The sequence below is a fragment of the Vidua macroura genome, chromosome 4, assembly GCF_024509145.1.
Source record: "Vidua macroura isolate BioBank_ID:100142 chromosome 4, ASM2450914v1, whole genome shotgun sequence".
In the NCBI taxonomy this organism is placed as follows: Eukaryota; Metazoa; Chordata; class Aves; order Passeriformes; family Viduidae; genus Vidua; species Vidua macroura.
Window position 1 is genome coordinate 15427173 of NC_071574.1, and position 22381 is coordinate 15449553.

A 22381-nucleotide genomic window follows, 5' to 3' on the forward strand; every position below is an offset into this window, starting at 1 on the left:
CAAGGTTGAGAGATATCTGCTTGATTAAATGCACCCAATTTGATAAAAAACTCCTCTGTCCCTCAAAATCACACATCTCTGCAACACTGTCCCAACAACAACCCACTCTTTCTCCATCACATCTAAAGCACCAGAAATTTCCATATAATTATAGAAATATATACATATAGAAAGTAAGTTTCCAGAACACATTGACATCACAGGTTTCTTGAACAAGAGACAGAGAAAAGTTAACAAGCCGGCTTCAGATCCTTCCTGTTCCCATAAAAGTACCATCAAATCCATTTGTTGCCAACCTTAACTTGCATCAGTAAGAATGACATGGACAAAGATTGGGACACACAATTGCTCACCCAGGAGATCGCAGCAGCATCAAGAACACAAATGTAATTTTTCAATTTCTGGATGCAAGTATTAGACTTGATTTACTAAATGAAATCATATGTACTAATTCATTTATTTAAAGGGAATTTAAAGAGACAAGTATCTCTTTTTCCTAACAACAAAAATAAGGTTTGACCTCCACACATCAATTTGGTTGGCTAGAACACGGAAAAAGAAGACAAGCAAGTCTGAATGTTATGATACTAAATGATTCAAAGAAGCATTTATGTAGGTTATGTACAAGTAACTACCAGATTGTTTCACAATGTGAAAATTGATAATGGGCTGTGGCACCTAAGCCAAGTCATGGGGGTGTGCCCTATCCACAACATGATCCTCCAGCTTTTCTTCCTAAACCACTTCCATTTCCCAAGTATATACAAAACCTCAAGTCCCAGCATGACTTAACACTTAAAGAGCATTTTAGTCATGTTACCTTTTTTGTCAGACCTGGACACCTCTAACTTCTGTGGTTACTTGGATTATTTGTCCACTGATCACATGGCCTTAAATGCCAGCAGGAAGCGTTAAAGCCTCGCAATATTGCCAAGCAAAAATGCCACCATAGAGAACAGGCAACCATGTTCACTGCATTAAATTCAATTCATTTTTTCATTCTCTGAGCCACTAGAGAAATATGTTTTAACTAGCAGATGAAGACAATCCTATGAAAACCCGTTGGACAGTAACCCATGGTTGGTAAAATCTAATTAACTCTTAAGACTAGGTTCCACTTCTTGACTTTATCATATAATGAATTTGACTTGTGCCCTACAGCCTCAGAGGGTGAGCAGTGCCTCAGTAAATAGAAATGAGCAGCTCTTCCAAACTCATATCACTGCCCAAAGTGGTGTCTCACATTCACCTGACTGGTTTTGCATGCAGTACTGCTGAGTTGGTACTGACACAGCAACAGCTCCATGAGCTTGCTGACAAGTCTAAGAGGCTTCACACCAGCAGAAGCCACTTCCAAAGGCAAGCTGGGGAAAAAAAACCCTCCAAAGTTCAATGACCCTCTCAATTAGCATACTCAGCTGTAGATAGCTGACATTTCTGGACATCCTTGAATGAGCAATGGAGCTGTGATGGCTCCAAAAGTCAAGAGAAGCAGGACCCAGGTTTCATTCAACAAGATTCCAATTCTATAAATGATTAGGCACACAGCCTCAGGCTACTTATCCTTTCTCTCTGTGTGTTCTGCAGGTAGAATTAATCTCTTGCATCTGTATTAATCATCCATCTTCAGCCAGAGATAAGGAAGAAAAATGAATTTTTTTATACTTTCCCACTTCTGTAACCACAGATGTCATCAAGACAGAGGCTTGTCAAATACTAAAGGACATCCCTTACCAAAACACTTCAGCTAAAATACTGAAAGCACAACACCCACTGAAACTCAGAAACAAAATCACTTGCAGAACATAAGACATCTCTTCATCATAGTTATCAACTTCAATACAGAGACAATTATGCTTGGACTCCAGCTAATGAAGACTACTATTAAGATTAATGGTTTGTGTCAGGAAGGGTCATGTACCCAATAATGAATTTTGTATTTATTTCATCTCCTCTGCAACCAGTGAACAAATCCATACCTTCTGAGGATACAGAGAAATTCAGGTACATATTAACAAAGCAATTGCATGCCTGTGACTGTGCAAAGGAAGTGTGTTTCTGTAGGCTACCTGTAAATTTAAACTTTGAAACCTTTCTGGGAAACATACCATGCTGCTTCTGCTTAGGGTTGTACATCTTCCACCAGCGAAAAATGATAAATCCATCTTGAATTCTAAATAAAATAAATTGGAATAAAACAGAAGTTGACAGAGCTACAATCCAACATCCTACAGGCAGTTTGTGCAGAGATCTGCAGTTAAGGCAGTCTACAAGCAACATGAAAGCACAAAGCATTACAGCACACTGTGTATTACACAATTCCTGCTTTAGCTGAAACTCATATAAAACCCCATATCCATTGCCTCCTCAAGACTTTCCAAACCTGACAGCAAGAATCAAAACTACAAACTATTTGCTGGTGTTCCGTTCACAAAACAAATTATTCTAAATCTCAGTAAGTAATGCCAGCTACTTGGCCAACATGAATCTTCCAGATTTAAGAGCAAGAGCATGAAGGAGTCAAAGACATAAATGTAAACACAGTTCTCCTTCACACTCCAAAGTGGTTTATTTGACAAATATGAAGGACAACTACCATCTTATCCAGCATTCACTTCCAAATGATAAGGCTAAAGCAGCAAATGAACTGCCAAGTATGTAGGATTGTTAAATACTAGCGCCAAAAGAGACAGTCTAACACTTACAAATAGACTGCTCATTTGGAAAACGACATTTTGATTTGTGCTATTTAGACCTGTATTTAAAATACCTATTTAGAAGGGGGACTTCCTTAGAAATCTGTACCTGATGGACATGTCCTCTGTGATGAAATAGATTTCACGCACCATGACTTTTCCAGACAGCACAGAAAATGAAAAGGAACCTAATTATAGGGAAAAAAAAAAAATGGTCATTACCCTAAAGCTGTTGATTTTGTGAACAGAGAGAATACAGCACTCAGTTATCTGAACTGGGTTAACTGGATATCTTGAGTTTCCCTTTTTGAAGGGAAGTCACAGATTCAGAACACAGAAGACAAAGTACATAACTAAGGGATGCTGGATTTGGCACCACCCAACAATACAACCAAGCCCCTGACTTATTCAGGGGTCACTCAGAAACATCCAGGTGCCTTGCAAATCTCAAGAGTTAGAAAAGCTGTTTAGAACATTTAGAGTCTCAAGCCATTGTGTGCAAGACCATAATCAGAGGAACAAAGATTCCTGATGGACTGTTTTTAAAAATTTTAAATGGCTGTAAGGATTTTGGTCCAATTGTTATGACAAATTATGTTTACAGCAAGAAGTATTAATAAGTATGAAAAGACCAGCAGGTAATACAGTAGCCCAGATTTTTCCTAGGGCTTTTCACCTCACTCACAGAAAGTACACCATAATTTAAAGGGAAAAAAAAAAACAAACAAAAAAAACCAAAATCAACATTAAACAACTGAAACCAAGCAGTAAATGATGGGATTTAATTAATGTTATGTTCTACTCACTGAAGAGGTTCATAAAGAATACCACATATTTGGCCAGCCATATCAGCTGTCCTTACTTAATGGCAATTTCACAGAGAAATTTTAATAAAAGCCTGTAGATCAAATGTAGCAGCCAGTAAGTATTTCATCTATTTTGCTCTTCAAAAAAGCTGGATTTAAACATGGTTTGGAATACAGTTCTTAGGTTCTTGAACATATAAGCAACTGAATTGCAAGGGTGTCTGTGGCAGGCCAAGCATAAGTGGGATTTTTTGGTTTTAAGTTTTCACTACATTTATGATGTATAGCTGCAGAAAAAGTCCAGAACAGAAGTAATTGCTATTCTGTGAAGCATACAGAGGAAGGCAGAGGAGCAAGTGAAAGAAAATTAGAAGTGTGATCAGTGAGGTTGTGGGCTACAGCCCTCTGTGACTCAGCACCAGGTATTTTTGTAAGTGGGTGAGTGCCCAAGTGATTTGTACTGACCTGTTTTATTGAAAAAAGTTTAAAATATTTTAATAAAAAGTTAATGGATTTGGATGCAAAACGTTCTAGCAATCAATTCTACATATCATAGTCCCAGTATGGATCAACCTGTAATTAGTTGTTCTGACAGCTTATTTAGAAAGCAAGGGCAGTGCAGGAACAGCGACTCAAGGCTTGAGTCTCTGCTTTGAATCCACTGAATGTTTTCAAATCACTCCAATGAAGGAACACTGAGTTTACTTCAAGTTTTTAGCAAACTGAGGTATGATAAACAGCAGTAGACAAAGAGTGGCATTACATTAATCATAACTTACCAATATGGATGTAGCCATGTTTATATAATCTGTTAAGAACCAACGTTAAAATGAGTCCAATGTTCCGGGAATTATAATAAGTTAGGTAGATAATCCATCCACAGGACAATATTGTTGCTGTTGAAAGATTACAATGAATTAAAGCATTTTTTAAAGTACACTGACCCAGATAAAAACCTTACCTATTAGGACTACGAGGCATAGCAGTGTTCTTCCCGCTCTCCAAAAAATTTGAAACTGATGGGATATTTTAATGGGTGTTTTCAGAGAGATGGTGTGAGAAGGATGTGAAGAGATAGGGGGCAAAAGGGGAAATGGGAAGTCCAGAAAAATATACATTCTTCACTGCTCTTCCATTCCCCAATATAAAAAAATGCCTGTCCTCCCAGAGGACCTGCAGAAGGCACCACATTATTTCATTACATCACTTATCATCTAAGAATTAGATTTTATAGATTGAATTGTAACATGCATTGTCCCACATGGACATTTATTTCAGAACACCCTAAAAAGCCCCAATACCAAAGTCATACTACATACCTTCCCTACTCTTCTCCAAATTGCAAATTGTAACTTAAATTTCTAGTCTTTCATACATTATCACAGGAAACAATATCATACGTAAAACCATTTCCTATGATGCTACCTCCTGAGAGAAATGTACCAGCCCTTGGGCTAGCAGAAATACCTCAACAGTTCAAGCATGGAATTTGATAGGGAAAAAAGTAAATAGCAATCCAATGAGGAACAAGTTTTTTTTTTTTAAATAGGTCTGTTAATCCCCAAAGTAATTTTTACTTTGTTTGATTAAGAGCTAGTAACCTATTTCTAATTACAAGGGTTCTCTAAGCTTCCAGAAGGACAAACCCAAAAGGAATGGCACTGCCAAGGAATGGACTAGTTCTAATTCACCTTACTGATAATTACCATTCTGTTTCACCCAAAGCAGAGTAGGGAAAAAACCTGAACTCTGTAACAGAATTTTTTATTTATGCTAAAAATGGGAAACTTTTATGGAAAATCTAAAGTGCAGAAATGCATAGCAGCATGGCGCCTTAACTCTGAAGAGAGTTCAGATAATTACTCAAAAATTAGAAAAAATTTACAAAAACTATTTGTTCTTCCACTGTTTATTTTTTTCAGTAGGATACTCCACTGCTTCATAACAATACTTTGTTGAAAGAGAAAGAGAAGGTGAAAATTACTTCCATGATTTTTGTCATTTCCTTACTAGAAAATGGATCCAGTGTGACCAAAATTCAAACAGCTCATACCCTCGGGCAATAAGCTGCTTGACACGTCAAGCAAACCAAATCTGTGCAGGCGATCACACAGGAAAGAGCAGGGAGGGTGGAATCTACATCCCAGGAAACAAACTCCAGCTGGCATTGAGGGCAGGCACACTCCAAGGACAGTGCTCACCTCCCCCACTTTCAGGTGAGTAAGCTCCTCCCTGCTGGTCCTCTGTGGGGAGGGAGAAAGGTGGGACTCACACTCTGAGGGTCCATGGAGTTTAATTTGAGGTTAAAGTTCAACTTGGCACTGCTAGATGGCTGCAGTCAAGAAGGTGGCCTCTCAAGGTGAAACATACTAAGAAAAATTGGAAAACCAGTGCACTTTCCAGTCCTGATCCATTGCCTTCAGCACTAGACTCACCTATGCCAAAAACTGTAGCCTTTTCCTTCACTAAATCCCATAAACTTCATTAATTTCATTATTATAGTCTTGATTTTTAAAGCCTCTTCACTGAAACCAAGTTTTGAAAATTGCATTTCCAAAGTTTTACTGCATGTGATTTTTAGAAATTATTCCAGAAGTGAGCAACGGCTCTTTGAGGAGCATGTACATTTCTGGAATTCATCACCTTTTACTGAGACCAGTAGTTAGCTGTTTCAGCATTCAGGACAGGAAAACACTGGTATCTTTTTATGTTCCCTTATAACAGGATGCCACAGGTCAGCACATAAAACCAAAGGAGGAAAGGCTGGCTCAAACTGGGTCAGTTAATAAACACCACTCCAATGTGTTTCTATGCAAACCTCATAACAGGAAGCAAGTCAAAAGCTTTTGAAGACAAAATTTTCAGATCTATTTGCATCTGTTCCATGTTTTACCACAAGCTACTACCAGTGACTTCTCCTGTTTTCATCTTGACTACACTGAGAACTCTATGTTGAGCACAAACTTTCCATTTCAACACATTAAAGTGAAATAGATAACAAACAGTAAGCACCCTCAAATAATTTACCTACGTCCTTTCTATTTAATTTTGTCTACTGAAAAATAATTCCAGTATGTCAACAGAAAACAGACTGCTTTAACTTGTCGGAAGTGAAAGTGAAAAAATAAAGTTGCTTATCCTGTGTTGCCCGTCACTTTAAGTCCAAGATTCAAGGCTGGAAAGCAGGCATTATCTAATTATCTACCTTTGGAAAAGTCTGAATTCACTGCACACTTTCAGTATTGTTACATGGACCTGAGTACAACTTCATATTTATTTTATTGTCCTTGATCCACTTGTCTAGATTAAGAAAATAAAAATACCTACACCGATATAAGCAATAGCACTAGTGCTAAAGAAAAAAAAAAATCAGCATACTTAAATCAGGTATGTTTACAAATCCAGCTCATAACTGATTAAATGACAGCTTGGCTTAAAGGCTCACTGTGGAACACAATTTAGTCTGGAAGCTGTGTCATTAAACACAATAGTCCTTAGATCACTTTCCAAACTACAGCAGATTAAATGGCAGGTAGGCACATATTGGCAAAAGGAAGATATTGTAGTTGACTGTCATGATAATCCTTTGTTATGGTATCATAAAAGAAATTTAACCAAAACAGAAGAGTTTACCTTACCTACTAACAGCCAAACCACATTGGAGTCGTGTTCTGTCAGGAAATCTTCCAGCTGTGTGATACTTGGGACAAAACTATCATTTTTCCTTTGATCCATTGCTACACTGTTTTTGCACCAGCACCTATAGAACTGAAGGAAAAAGAAAACCATTCCAAAACCGAAATGAGTAACAAGCATGGTACAGTTTGGAAAAAATGGACTATATACCATCTTAAATAATCTCCAGCAGTCTGTTTCACACAAATACAAATGTACTTGTTTTATTCCTTCAATAACAACTTCATGACTCTCAGCTACCTCTTCTTCTACTCCAGAGCTCCAGAAACACTTTTACTCATCTCTGCTGGAACAGTTTCCAGGCACAAGACTGCCCCAAACAAATTATATATCAATAAAATACCAAAATATGCTTTCCAAATTTAGTACCCTCAATGCCCTGTACAGCATACAAAAGCAAAGAAATGTCTAAACCTGTTGTGCCACAGCAGTAAGTCAAAAGGCAACTGAACATTCAAGGAAAAATGAGGCTGTATTAAACTTACTAACATGTAAAAATATAACATGAGACTAAACCCCTGCCCTTGCAGAAGGAAAGGCAAAAGGAGACACTTCCAGGGGTTACAGAAAATTCCCAAAATCCCCTGATCTGCTGTGTCCATAATTCTGCTTCAGCATGGATTTGTATCATTCTGTTAAAACTAACTGGTTCATCTGTTATAGAGAACAGAAAACCAGTCCTTCTGATCTTACACACGCCTTCAATCATCCAAAAATCACCTTGCAACTGGGTTTATGTTAATTAAATGTGATTAGCAGGGAGTTGCTCAACTCAGTAACATCTGTAATTACACAGCAGTATTTTTGTTGCATTGGTTTCATGTGAAGTGTTCTCCCTTGAATGTTATCTGTCAAATCTTCTTACAAAAAAAGAAGCATTAATTCTGCTTTTTTTTCTAACCTTCTAACCTTCCAGCTGCTCCTGGCAGCCTGTCTTCCTGACAGTGTTCACCCCTCAAAAAATATGAGTTGACTTTATTCCCCTTTGTTATGAAGACTCTGTTGGTTTTTCCATTAAGGGCTATAGAACGTAAAACTAATATTGATGAGTCCTTAGTTTTTCAGCAGCATAACAGCTTTGGAGTAGTCAGTATTTGCAAACGTTAGCAGTAAGTGTAGCAATCCATCTGTTTCTTCCTTTTAATACTCAAACTACTCTCATTATTTTAACTGGAAAAAAGTTGGGAAAAAACTGCCTTTAATGCACTTCTTTCTCCTGTTGTACCCTGAACCAACAGCCTGTGTTTAGAGCAACAATAGGAGTACAGTCCCAAGAATAAAGGTTAATAATTTGTTCATTACCCCTTCTGCAAGAAGGAACAGAATGGGGAGGAAATAGCATGAAAGCAGCAAATAGAAAAAAGAAACAACAAAGAAACACGATGAACCAACACCAGTTTCCAGCAGGGATGGTAAAAAAACTACCAACTTACTCCCCTACAAAGAGGAGGAATAAGAGGAATAAACATCACAGACATGCACACAGGCTAAGAAAGGAGCTGTTGTTTCAGAAGGGACTTTAGAGCAAATTAAATCACATAATGACCCTGTGATTTGCTTTAAGACATGCACATGTACCTTAATAAAAAAGCCACATGTCAGTCTGTATGATGGAGCAGATGATGCCTCTGCAGGCAACCTCCAGAAGCCTTTAACCCCTGAATCACAGGGTGAAGAGAGAAAGTCAAATCAACATTTCCAGCATAAAAGGATGGAAGAACCTGTCCTCTCCCGTTCTCACTAAGGGACAACAGGGTCACTCTGTTGTGACCAAGACCACCATGGAAATGTTGTCAATAGGTGAGGACTGCCTATCTATTGCCTCAACCACCAATATTTAATCTCATCAAGGAAGCAAACCATGGCTTTTTCCTAAGAAATTATCACCCAAAATCACATGATACTGAAACATTATTAAAAATCATTAAATAAGACCATGGCAAGACAACTTGGAGACTGAAAATATTGAATTTTGATACTTAGCTACTTAAATAAAGACAGTGATTTTTTTTTGTTGGTTTTTTTGTTGTTGTTGTTGTTGTTTTTTTTTGTTTTTGTTTTTTTTTTTGTCATCACTATCCGTAACAATAAATTGGACATACTTTCAATTTTTTTCTGGGATACATTTGCTACCTGCATGCAAATAAATTCAGGAATCCCCCATCACTCATCATGTGTCAATACAACATATTTGAGCTTGAAAGATGATCCTTTAATACCCTTGCCCACTGATTTTTTTTTTTTTTTTTTTTTTTTTTTATTTTGTTGGGGTAGTCTTTGCCCTTGATCAAGTTCCTTGAGAGAGGATGCTGGCAATAAAAGTGCAAGCACTCAAAACCAGGCACTAGCAACTCCTGCACTGGATATGAGTTCTCAGCTTTCAGAGGAATCAGGTGCTTAATCCATTTAGATTATTAATTACTGCAATAAAAAGGGGATAGAGGCAGAGACTTAAGGAGTACACACTGTTGATAATGTCCCTGCGCATTTATAAGGCCCAGAGGATGAAGGGGCAGGATCTGAACTGTCAGGATTGCTTAGAGAAAGAGATGCAATCTTTTCAGAACAGATACTTACTACTTTCAGTAACTAGCACTTCTTTCTGTCCACAGTCCCGCACCTTCTAGCTCCTATACACAGGAACCACTGGTTTCAATCCTGGGCCTTGCAGCCTTCCTCTCCCATGCCCTATACACTGTAGCCATAGCTATGAATCCTGCAGGCCTCTCACTGCTCACACTCTGCTACATTTACCCCTGTGTGCAAACTTAACTTTGCCACCAGAGCAAACTGCTGCACTCTCCAGGAATTCCACAGGCTGCTGAAGCTGGAATGTTTTTGTACTGCCTACTGTCTTCTCTGAAGTAAACTCTACAAGGAACTACTCTTGCAAAGACAAGACCCAAGGGTGTGAAGCTAGCACTTGCCAACCACGCAAATACACACCAAAAAAAAAAAAAAAAAAAAAAAAAAAGCCCAAAAAAACCCCAAAAACCTCAAAGAGGAACAGAAACCCAGAACTTCACATTTGTATCTCTGCATTTATTTATAATCTTTTCTCAAGATCTCTCCTGTTCTGTGATGAACAGCTCATCAGCATGCTGAAATGTAGTCCAAAACCATGATACGTGTTTGGATTTGCCTTCCCTCTTGCCTTATATTTTAAACATGTTTTTACTATTCATTATGTCACTTGTGACTCTCATTTACCACATACCATGTTAATAAATAGAAAATGTATTAGATTTCTCCTGGGAAGAAGACAGGAGAAAAGAAATATTCTGTGGCACTGAGGTGACAGAACACTGATACTCATATTTTATCCTCACAGCAGTCCTCTAGAGTGTCATGTAGTTGTCTTTCTCCAAATAAATATCTGAAGCAAGGAGAGATAAAGGCCAAATCCCTCATTTATGATGCCCTAACTGAAATACTAGGGGCCTGCTTTTCAGGTTGTGCATGTTTGGAGCACTTAGCAGGCTCAAGGCAGACACTGGACTGCCTTAAAGATATGAGATTGATTTTACTGTGAAGTTGCACCTCGTGGTCAGCCAGGCTGTCTTTATAGCAAAAACATACACTTAACAGACTTTAAAAAGTGAATTTTAATTACTTGTGTCACACATAATCCATTCTTCAGTACTAAAAAAATGCAAGGGAAGTTATAATCCTTGGGGGATGCACTTCATTTTCAGCCTGCTTCCAGTGTTACAAGCCCGATCCAATTTTCACCGCAAATATTTCATCCCTAAAATGCCAAATACTCAAAAGCAGCTGCTCCTAATCTTTACAAACTCATTTCAATCACATCAGATAGGCAAACTCATTTTAACCTCAGCCTGGCAAATTAACTCAACACCAAGAACAAACCTCTGCTTGAGCTAAGTCATTAAAAATTTACAGGAGGCATGCATATATGCAAGAGCTGGCAGGAGAGAAACCAGAAACTCGGTGACCAGAGTGCAGCCACTTGGCAGGGACAGCTGCACCCACCTGGAAAAGGTCTGTCCTGCACCTACAGCTGAGCACAAAAGCAACAAATGTTTTAGTCAGTACCTGGGAGCATTAGGGTGATGTGGGTCTTGAGCTGGGCAAGAACAGGAGAAAGAAAAAGAAATATCTGTTTACCACATCCTTCGTAAAGTAATTTTCCTGGCATGCCCTTGTAGAGAGAGCTGAATAAAAGGGGTGTCCAAAGGTGGGGGAAAAACTGTAATTTTATATTGAGAATAAACACTTTTATATGGTCATGAAGTGGGTAGGGAAATAATAGACATGGCCAATTCTCTTATTACTGCTGGAATTCTCAGGGGGAATAAACCAGGAGTTTAAATTTGTCAGACATACCCTTCAGATCTTCACAGAAATCCAGTGCTTATCGAACATATGTTAATTGGAGTTATTAGAGGCCAACTGCCATTCCAAGGATATTCCCAAATTCTACAGCAATTACTAATGAGTGGAGTTACAATTATACCCAAAGTGACACATTAAATGACAGGAGGCAAATCCCCCTGGTCTCAATAAATGCATGTAGATAACACGTCTGGATGTCTCATCTCAAAAAAGAAGCCATACCTAAGGCAGTTCTTTAAAGGAAAGAAAAGGTATTTTTTGCATTGCCCACTCCATCACTGCCTTTCAAAGGGTCTCCAGCACTTCTGCTATGAAATCAGAGGTTTAGATAAGTAAATGATGTTATAAAGGAGGCTCACAAACACGGACACAATTTTCCTCTCAGGATATTCTTACGCTGTCAGCACCCAGAGGCACATTAAATGCATCTCACAAAACAAAAAGCTGCCAACCTTGGCGCCTGTCCCAAAACTCTCCAGGCTAGGTCAAACACTTCAAACCCATCCCAGCACAGCTTAGGAAACTCAGCTACTCTTCAGTCAACAAGCAAAGGAAAGAGGAAGGAAGAGAAGGAAAGTTGTTGTAAAAAAAACAAAAACAAAAACAGAAACAAACAGACAAAAAAACAAGGGAAGTGACAGCACCCACAGAGCAATTCTGCCACATGGCAAATTGCATCGCCTTCATACCTGGTACCCAATTAAAATTAGTTCTGAGTTTTTTAAAGAAAACAGCAAAGAATCAGGTCTATTTCCCTCCCTGTCTGCCCGTGCTGAAGTCCCACTAGCGGTAAACTGTAAACAAAATAAACTAGAGCTTTAATTATACTAATGAAATCCTGCTACAACCCCCAGCAGAAGCAGCTGCACTGAAGGCAGAGCCCAGCAGAGCCACACCTGGTTGAGCCGGTGTGTGGACAGCCTTAGTCAAACAAAATTTGCACTACAGTAGCTTAGTAAATAACAGGTCTAGTTCAAAATTAATTAAATCAAATTAAAGCATACTCAAAGGAACGGTAAGATACAAGATAAAAATAATTCTCACAAGAGCCTACCCAATGAGGTAGAGTTTCACAGCACAAGTGGTACCTTTTATTTATCTGTTTTTAATAGTACATGACATCAGTTTTCCTAGGAAAGAGATCAAAGACAAGCTCCTGCTATAGCAACCAACATAGAGTACTTCCACTGCTAGCCTAGGAATCCCTGGTTGAATTGGGATGATTTTTCATTTAACTGTTTAAAAGTAAAAATATACTTCTTAACCCTGCCTCGCAGACTTCTTCAGGGGAGCTGGTTCTTTTCTTGCTTACATTGCCAGGTTTTGATGCTGCAGAGGAAAAAAAGGACAAAACCAAAAAAAAAAAAAAAAACCCCCCAAAAAAAAAGAAAACCTGAAACCTACAAACAGTAGAACCTAAAGGCTTACAACAGTAGAAATAATTAAGAATTTCCCTCATGCACATTCCTCAACTTAGAGAGAAAAATAAAAATATTGTCTTTGGGGCCTTTGTTGTTGGTCTTAACAAGAAGGCAATAACTTTTTTTTCCTCCCCTTTTTTTAATTTGAGTACAGCACTGTACCTTTGAAGTACTCTATGAAACTAAGTCATCTACTCCATACCTATGAATTTTCCCAGAAGTATACTTGCTCTAAATTTCCCTTTTGACACATGACCACAATTTGGGGAAAGAGGAAGTCTTGTAGCTACATACACCATCACCCTTAAGGGAACTACCTGTAGGTTCACCCCAGCCTGGAGTCACCATAAAGATTTTGGTGCAGCAACAAGTGCTAGAATAAGTTATGTGAGGAGATAAAAAGTGACTAGGAGAAGTTATTACAGTAAACACAGGATAACTCTGCACTCTGCTAACCGAACACATTAACTAACCTCTTGCCTATTTCCCACAGGATAAAATGGTGCAAAAGAGCAATCACCAAACAGCAGCTGATGCACATTTCACATGCCAAAGTTCTCTAACAGCATTCCCAAAAGGGTGAGTGACTTCAGCACACCACAAAAAGGATAAGAGCTCTCCCTAAATGCATCCATACCTTCACACAATGAGCCCATACGATCCACCAAGAGCTAGACCTACTTATGATCACTGTTAGACTGTGCAAATTCAGGCCATGACCCTAAACAAACATCCCTGAACATCCATTCAGAGCCAACTGCCTAAGTGGACGCTCAATACTGGTTTTATCAATGGCTGTTTGAATAACCTACTAACATGCTTTAACAAACAAGAGGAATACTCCCTCCTCGACTCCAGTTTTTCTTCTCGGCTGTCAAAATTTCTGGTCCCAGTGTTTAGCTGCTCACTACACATAAAAAGGGGGGAGGGGAAACCCCTGCACAGCCACAATAAAAAGAACAAGCCAGAAGAGCAGAATTACTGAATTAAGTGACACAACAGAAGAACTCATATGGCAACTACTGTGGCCTTTTCTTATTAAACCTGATAAAGTTACACATTGCGGCAAACCGCCGACTTGGGAAGTTTTGACAAAGTTGAGTGAAGGCTGCTGTGGAGATGTGTCTTAGGATGGGAAACTAGTCCAGACAGAGTTTGTGATTGAGATAGTTGCTACCTCCAAAAAACACCTCCACCGTGTCAGTGTTGTTCCATACTGTATCTGTTATGTACATATTACACTGGTAACTACATCGGGGTTTTTATTGACAATGTAAAGTGCAAGCACGTTAGCATAACATCATTACGTATCATTACCACTACAGCTTCAGACACACCAAAAAGCAGGTGCATGTAATGTTAAACCACTGCGTGTGTGTTAAACCCTCTCAGGACCAGAGGCACTGGCAGACATCACCTTTCTCCGCCCAGGGACCAGCACAGGGAAACTTCCCTCGCAGGCCAAGCACAACCGGAGACGCCTGAGCTCCCGCCCCCGGCCTCACAGCCTTTCTGCACGGCGTTAACTCACGCCACAGGGAAAACACTGAATCCTCGACACCGGAGGGGCTTCTCCTGGCACCGCTTCCCCGCGGAGCGGCCGGGACCACGGGAAGCACGGCGAGACCGGCACCCGGGGGGTCACCACATCGCCCTGCGGGGTAGAAAGATAGGCACCAGGCCTCCTCCCCGTCCCGGCCCGGCAGAGCTCCGCACCGAACCGCGGCTCCTCCCGGCGCGGGGGCGGCTGCGTGCTCCCGGCAGGCCCAGGGCAAGCGGCGGGGCCGACCCCTGCGCGCCGGGCTCATCCCGGCGGGGAGCGGAGCGCAGCCCCGTCCCAGCTCCCCCCCGCACTTACGCCATCGCCCTCCGCGGCTTCTCCCCCGCGGACCCGGAACCGGCGGCGGCGGCAGCCGGGGCCCTCCCGCACCTCACGGTGAAGTGCGGCCCCGCCCACGGCGACGCCGCAGCCAACAGAGAGGCGCCGCCGGCCCGCGCGGCCAATGGCGGAGCCGTCCGCCCCCCGCGGGGCGGGACCGAGGCGCCGCTCCGCCAATGGCGAGGGGCGGCGCCTGCCCCGTGTGTGTGTGAGGGGAGCCGCGCCCGCCCCTCCGCGGCGCGCGCAGGCGCGGGCACAGCTGGAGTCGCCAGATGTGTGCGGCGGGTTGGGGGCCGTGGGCGTGGCCGCAGCCGGTACCTTGCGGGGCTGGCGGGCACACGGCCCCGAAATTGGACTCTCGCTAATGGAGCACGCCCCCGGCGCGGTTGGCTGCCCGTTACATCGGGAGAAGAGGTGCTGCCCGCCCGGCAGCGGCAGGCGGAGGGAGCGCCTGCGCGCCCGCGGCATCTGCCGCTCGCCCTTGTACTCGGAGAGCTTAACTGCGAGGCACCGGAGGGGTTTGTTGGCCGAGCCGCCCGGTAACGGGCTGTTCGTTTTCCCGCCCGTTGTTTGTGCCCTCCGAAGCAGGTGAAGAAAGCTGGCCCCCCGAAACCAGATAAAAAGTGAATTTCAGACATTTTTGAGCACATATGACCGTGATTTGACTGCCAGGTGTAGCCAACTATGATAAGTAGACACATTTCTTTAGAATTGCCCAGACATGATAAAACACATAGATTTCTTTAAAATCACCCGCGCCTGCATCCTCCAGCCTTCCATAGCACACTAGAGGAGACCAAAACAGTGACTCTGTGTGCGTGTGTACATGTACCTTCTTCCATGAGGTCTTTGCACACTGTCAGCATTGGTGCTGAGCTCCACGTTCCCTCAATGCCCCCGAGGTTTCCAGAAGCTGCACCACTGCGTGTCTCCTGAGGGATACCCATCCTTGGGCACCTGGATCAGAAGGCTGGTTGTACCCCCCCGTACCTGCAAAATAAATCCTGTGGGTGAGAAACACAGATTCCCTAAGCCATGGTGTTGCTCTCACTGGCCTGACAGTGAGACCTGTCTATGGTCTGCCTCGATTTGCTTGGGCCAAAGTGAAACTGAACCCAGCAGAGCAGAGGGCTCGTGGCTCCTCTCTGTGAGCCACATGTTCCTGCCTCCTGGCTCATGTCTGCTCAAGCATTCCGCATGATTTCCCCTGCAGAGCCAACTTTCAGCTGTATCGGCAAACAGCGAGCGTGAACCCGCTCGCTGCACAAGTGCATGGATGCCCCTAGGGGCCTGGCAAGAGCTCTTAACCTGGCACAGAAAGGCACTGGCAGGATTATCCCTTGAGCAGTGCCACAAACCACAGGTGAACCCTGACCCCAGCTGCCTCCAGCACCCTGCTGGACAGAGCCGTGCTCAGAGCAGCTCCAGGCATCCTCCACCCAGCAAATGAACCAGAATCAAAGCCAGCATTACCTAACAAGGTTTATCCTCATTGTTGTCATTACATTCCCATCATACTAAGCATAGTAAGAAAAATATTGTTTAAGTATTCCTGGTTTTCATATGGAAGCCCCTCCTTCCACCTCCTTCCTGGTGGTGTACTCCAGCACTCTTCCCTGATCTGCTGTGCTGAAGGGACGGAGTCTTGGGAGGCTCTTCCAAATGTTTTGATCCACATGGTGCCTAAAGGCTTTAATGAGGTGCATGCAGATAAGTCACACAAAGAAATTTTAGCTCAAAGCTATCATTAGAACTTGGGGAAGGTGGTCCTGTGCCTGCTGTAAGAGATGGAGGTTAAAGCTTTAATGCTGATACAGGACTGGCTGGAAAACTGAAGTATGGAATTAACATGAGAAAAAATATTTACCCCTCTACACCTTTGAACTTATTTGTTTTCCAAAGGACACTAATATTCACATTCTCTGTAAAATAAGCGTGCACTTTCTTCTCACAAAAATATTTTTATGTTTGACTAGACTTATTTTTAAACTCTTATCAATACAGGGCAGAATGTGTCCCAGAACAACCAAAATAAGGCAGAGGGAGAAATTATTTCTATTCTTAGTGTAATACCACAACTTAAAGTTACCAGCTTTGAAATAGAAAAGCCAGGCTAGCCAAAACTCTGTGTCTTATTCCAATTCCATTGGTGAGCATGAAATGGAGGGGTTTTAAATCTACTTGTGCAACAGATAAAATCAAGTGCAGAAGTTATTCCACACAGTATTTTTAAGCAAAAAGTCAGCTTAAGTCCAAAAAGTCAGCTTACCTAAAAAATGAGCCCATGTGTGTATTTGTAATCTGTGATTTAACAACTTCACTTTGCCTTAGGACAGCCAGCAGCACTGTAGTTTTCTATGTCTTTGATCCTTCCTTTGTTAATGCAGCAAGAATAAGAACTATTTCCGAAACTGGTAACAAAGAGCAATTTTAACAATTACTGCCAACAATTCATATAATTTTTAGATTTAGATTTGTTCTGTTTTCTGATCCATCTATTTTTATGCTTGAGAACTATTTTTTCAGCATCATTTTACTCAGTTCAAGAAAATTGGTTCATCTCAGGCTCTCACCGTGCCTTGCACATGGACAATGCAGTGAGTCACTGCATCCCAGCCTGGGACCATGGAAAATGGGTGCCAGGGTTTTCTCTTTTCTTGTGGGCTCTTGGTGTTATGTGCAAATTTCTTACCCCTGAGTGCAGCTCCCTGAAGCAGGGGTGTTGCCTGGGTGTGACAGGGACTGGACCTGGTGCCTGCTGTAGGTTAGTGCTGACGTGAGCTTTGTGGATTCTCACAGCACCCCTGCCTGATTGCCTGCTGCTTTCTTGAAGATTGCATTTTTGGGATGTTTGCCTCTGATGCTGATTTCCATCACCAGTTTCATTCCTTCCATTGCCTCCCATGACCTTTTGGGGGAGTGTCTACAAATTAGCTCCTGATATTTTCCCCCTGCTTTCTTTTCATTCTCTCTCTTCTTGAAGGAGTTTTTCCTTCATTTTCTTTCCAATAAGGAATGATGTCGAATCACTTTTCTCAGCCCTTCCTTTTCTATGCTGATTCCAGACAATAAAATATATTTGACATTTGAAATTTATTTGTAGAAATTACTTTTGAAAGAGTAAACTAATAATCAAAGCTTCAAGATATCTTAGCCACACAAACATAAAAGCTCATGTCATAGCAGAAATGAATTGATTAATTACCTTTGTCTTCTGTAACCCAGTTGATGACTCAGATCTGAAGCACCAGGAAAGCCTCTCCTGACACACTGAGCCATTCTCAAGGCAGCTTGAGATTAACAGATGAAACGTAATGCACTACAACACAATTCAATACCTTTAAAGCAGAGTAACAAATTACTGTAATATCTAGATCCATATTTTGCAGGCTAGGGCTAAATCAGGGGGTTCGTACACTCCTGTCTGCTCTGTAACATACCAGAGGTTCATTTCCTTTTTGGGGTAAAGCTGGCAGCTTCTGATTGTGTTATGTATATGCACACAGCAAGAATGGCCCAGGCTTGAATGTTGTCTCTAGGGTATAACTTTTCAATCTTGCCCAAATTTTTCTCATGGTCTAGAAAACAGAGAATATTTTATCCTTAATTCTTCCCAGAATATGATGTTGCATCTCTAGTTATCAGCATGGCAACTGAAAAGAAATTTTGTAAATGTTGTCTCATTTTATAACTATCAAGTTAAGGACAGTTACATCCTCTATGCTTTAACTTGGTTTACATTGGGTGGCATTACCATTCACCTCATGTTTATTTTCATGCCTGAAATTTCAGGACTTTTTTTGTAAGCAAAGAGGAGTAGTTGAGTAAAAGCGCTGTCTTTAAATTATTTATGCCTTTTCTGCTTTGCAGTGGAAGACGCTTCTCTGAACACTGTTCTAAAAGCTCCCAAGTCATTTAGCCCATTGCTTTATCTTTGGGTGATGTCATCCAAGGGTCAAAGACAAGCTGATGTTGAGGCTGCCAGAATTTATTCAGACAAAACCAGAAGCTGCTGGGTACTTGACACTATTTAACAAAGGCAAAAATATGACTGTGAATATTCATAGTCTTTTCTGGGACTTAAGCCATTTACCTTGTTAGGGCAGCCTTGGCATTTTCCAGGGGAATGAAGCAGTCACTGCCCAACTGGCATTAAATGACACAGGTATGACAGCTCTAAAAATCCTGCAACAGCCCAGTAAGCAGAATCAGGCATTCACCATCGTGGAGCAGGAAGCTGATTCAGTGGCATCAGTTACTTGAGGAGACAATTCATTTAATCAGGAGGCTGTAAAGAGCCCTTCCATAGCCTTATCAGATTGAAAAGCCCTTGTCAGGCAATCCTCTTGCAGGGAGTTCTCAAAGAATACCAGGGAATTGTTTTCCTGATCCTGTGTTTGGTATCAAAGGAGGCTGCAGTGTGCAGACATGAGCATCTCACTCCTTCGGTGGACCAAGAGCAGCATGGTAATTAACTCAGAATTCCACATATTTCCCTCTTCCTCCCAGCTGAGACAACAATTGCAAATATATAGGAAAGAGAAAAGCACATTACTACCACTCTGTATATTATGAAACTTTATTCTGTCTTCAGTTCTGCTTTAGTGAGGGGTTTGAAGTTGCTGGAGCAGTGAGGATATCAATGGTTGATTTATGCTTCCTCTAAATAACATCAGCATTTACTATAAGAGTTCATTCTAGATTACATTAAAAACAAACAAACACTGAGCTTAGAGATAAAGAAATATAAATACTCCTTATGCAAAATATTCACAACACTGCGAAAACTCACTTCAACAAACCAGAAGCTGCTGGGTCAAAACACCCACATCCTTTAACTTCAGGGCAAAATCTTAAATTCCTTGGTTCTTTTCATCTGAGGATAAAATCACAGACACTTAGTTCAGAAAACAAACAAATATTAATAATTTGTTTTAAGTGCATCATTTGCCAGAGCTGGAAGTTGCTTGTTATCAATTACAGAATTAATTTATTCCATACTTGACCTTTCAGTACTCAGTGTCTTCCAAAGCATATTTATTCAAGGAGTTTCACTGAACATTGCCTGTCTTCCAAAGGACTTCCCCATTCTGTGGTGCACCCAAAAGCTGATTCTCAGACAGGTTCCTTAACTGAGGAAATCATCCTTGCTCCATGAATAATTTACTGGTCTCTGGATCTGTGCACCCAGATCTTATGTGAATATAAGAAAAATGTAGAAAGATCAAGATATTCTTCATTCAATCCCTAAACAAAATGCAAAGGAAAATATACTTACCTTACATAAAGGATATGCTGTCATATTCCTCTAAACTAAGCAATATAATTTTCACTTTGATCAGCAGTCAGAGTAGACTATGAGAATACTAACAAAACATGTTCAGTTTTATTAATTTCTTCAAACTATCACTTTCATAAACTCTTTCCTTCTGGTGTAATTAATGAGTGTGACTGTAAACCAACACTGACAATAAAATCTGCATTTCAGATATGCGTGTTATTTAGCCAGATTCTCAGCACTGTTCTTGTGCCTCTCATTCAGACCTATTGGACACAGATTATCCTGTGAGGAAAGAGGCATCAAGCACACAAAATTAACAGTAATTTCAGCAAGCCCTGGGTATCACTTGTAGAAACCAAAAATTTGCTAAAATTCATGGATCAAAAGTGTTTTCAGACAACACTAAACATCCTATTTCTGTGAAAAATTGGTACTTTTAAGTTCAGAAAATGACAGATGAAAACAAGCAAACAGGTAGGGATTCCATGAGATCTCATTGCTGTATTTTGGCAGTCCCTAAAACACACTTGAGTGCCCTTGTGTTACACCTGCAACACTGCACACATTTTTGCACCAAATCCTTCTTTTAGTATTTTAAAATCCCACCTTTCTACCCCACATCACTTGCTGGATGGGCACACGTGAAGTTCAATTGTGCTACTGCTTCCTTTTTTCAGTATGGACTTTTTGGTATGGATTATAACTTCCTTACCCTTAATAAAATGGTTGCTCTTGTGTTTTGCTATGATCAGTTCACTGAACCCACTAAAATCCTGTGCCTGGCTTCAGGGCAGTCTTTGGATGTCCCTAAAGATCCTGGACATCCTTCCAGCTCCCTGACATGGCCCAGTGCCACCATATGCACCACAGGAGACAGCAATATCTAGCGGTGTAGAGCTCTTCCCATCTTGTTTCTGGGCAGTTGCATTCTTGATTTATACTGGAATTTATTGTGTCTCCAGCCCTATAAATAGTTATCTACAGGGTAACTAGAAGCAGCTGTGTCCATTCCTCCAGTGTTCATATCTTACATTTCACACACTGCATTTTATGCTGTTCTGCTGGTAATGAATGGCATCAGATGGTAGGTTAGCTTTAGGCTTTAAAATTTCTCTTATTTTTAGTTATTCCAGCTCTCAAGTGCATTATACTGAAACACACTATTATTAGACTTTTTGTGCTAGATGTATAGGCATATAGTATAAGCCTTTTGTCTAGGCAATCTAAAACCCATTTTGAGCATATAATGAGAAGTATTTACCAAGTAAAGTTTCTTTTTTAAACTGGAGACCCCATTCCTGGCACTATTAATTATCTAGAAGAATGAACTGCCACACAGCAAGTGGGTGTTCACTCTGTTGCCAGAGAAAGAGGTGCAAGCACATTCTTTTTGGTGGTTCATGACTATTTTTAACTTTCATTTCCTTTGTAATTATTTCCTTTCCTGGATTCATAAATCTGCAGTAGCCTGTTATATAAATCTCAGCTATCCCATGTTTACAAATGATTCTGGCTTATACTCCATGTTCTTTGCACTTTGAAAATTCCCACAGACTTGAAGTTTGGGTGTACAAAGACAGACGCAGGGATATCACCCCATGTTTAATACCAGCTCTGTACAATAAGCCTTTTTTAATAGCAAATATCCACCTACATTTCTTCTAAACCTCCTCCAGCGTTTTTGTTGGAGAAGCCACTTTTCACTTGGTGTCTCAATGACTGCTGTGTGGCAGGACCATACTGAGACTTTGTAGGAGTTTATTCCTTTCATTACTTGTTCATTTTTTGGCTTAAAAGTGAAAAAGATGGAGGAATCCAACAGTGAATTCTTCATGCACAAATATAACAGGGGTTTTAAGGGGTGATATAATTGTGCCACTGAGGGAATAATGATGCTTAAGTGCAGATTTTAGGAAAATTATTTAGCGGTGAAAGAAGAGATGTGAAGGTAATAATTGTGGCACAAAAAACCAGACCGAAGGCTGTCAAAATTGTGCTCATGGAGAGCCATTAAACACAGGAAACAGTGATGGTTTATTATTGTAAATTACTGTGCAATGCAACTTACCTGTGTTCAGTGCTTGAAATCCTTGTGCCCTAAGTGACCAAGGGCTTTGGAAGTTGCCTAGGAGATCCTCTGGCACTTTATATACCTCTAATGTCATCTTTTCCCAATCTTTTGTGGATAGCTGCTTGGCAGCTTTGAGGCACAGAGGTGACCACACTCAGCTAGAGCAGTGCCTGCT

At 41.0% G+C, this 22381-nt stretch overlaps 1 protein-coding gene across 2 annotated transcripts in view; it reads right to left on the reverse strand.

Moving 5' to 3' along the window:
- Positions 1-14905, reverse strand: part of BLTP1 (bridge-like lipid transfer protein family member 1) — an 87750-nt gene extending 72845 nt beyond the window's left edge. For both annotated transcript variants that reach the window (XM_053975255.1, XM_053975254.1), the window contains exons 1-5: positions 14834-14905; positions 7141-7270; positions 4282-4398; positions 2806-2884; positions 2109-2173 (exon numbers count right to left, since the gene is read on the reverse strand). In XM_053975255.1, the coding sequence (XP_053831230.1) occupies positions 2109-2173; positions 2806-2884; positions 4282-4398; positions 7141-7237 (358 nt within the window). In that variant the 5' untranslated portion in view covers positions 7238-7270; positions 14834-14905. The remainder of the gene's footprint in view (positions 1-2108; positions 2174-2805; positions 2885-4281; positions 4399-7140; positions 7271-14833) is intronic.
- Between the last annotated feature and the right edge of the window lie 7476 nt (positions 14906-22381).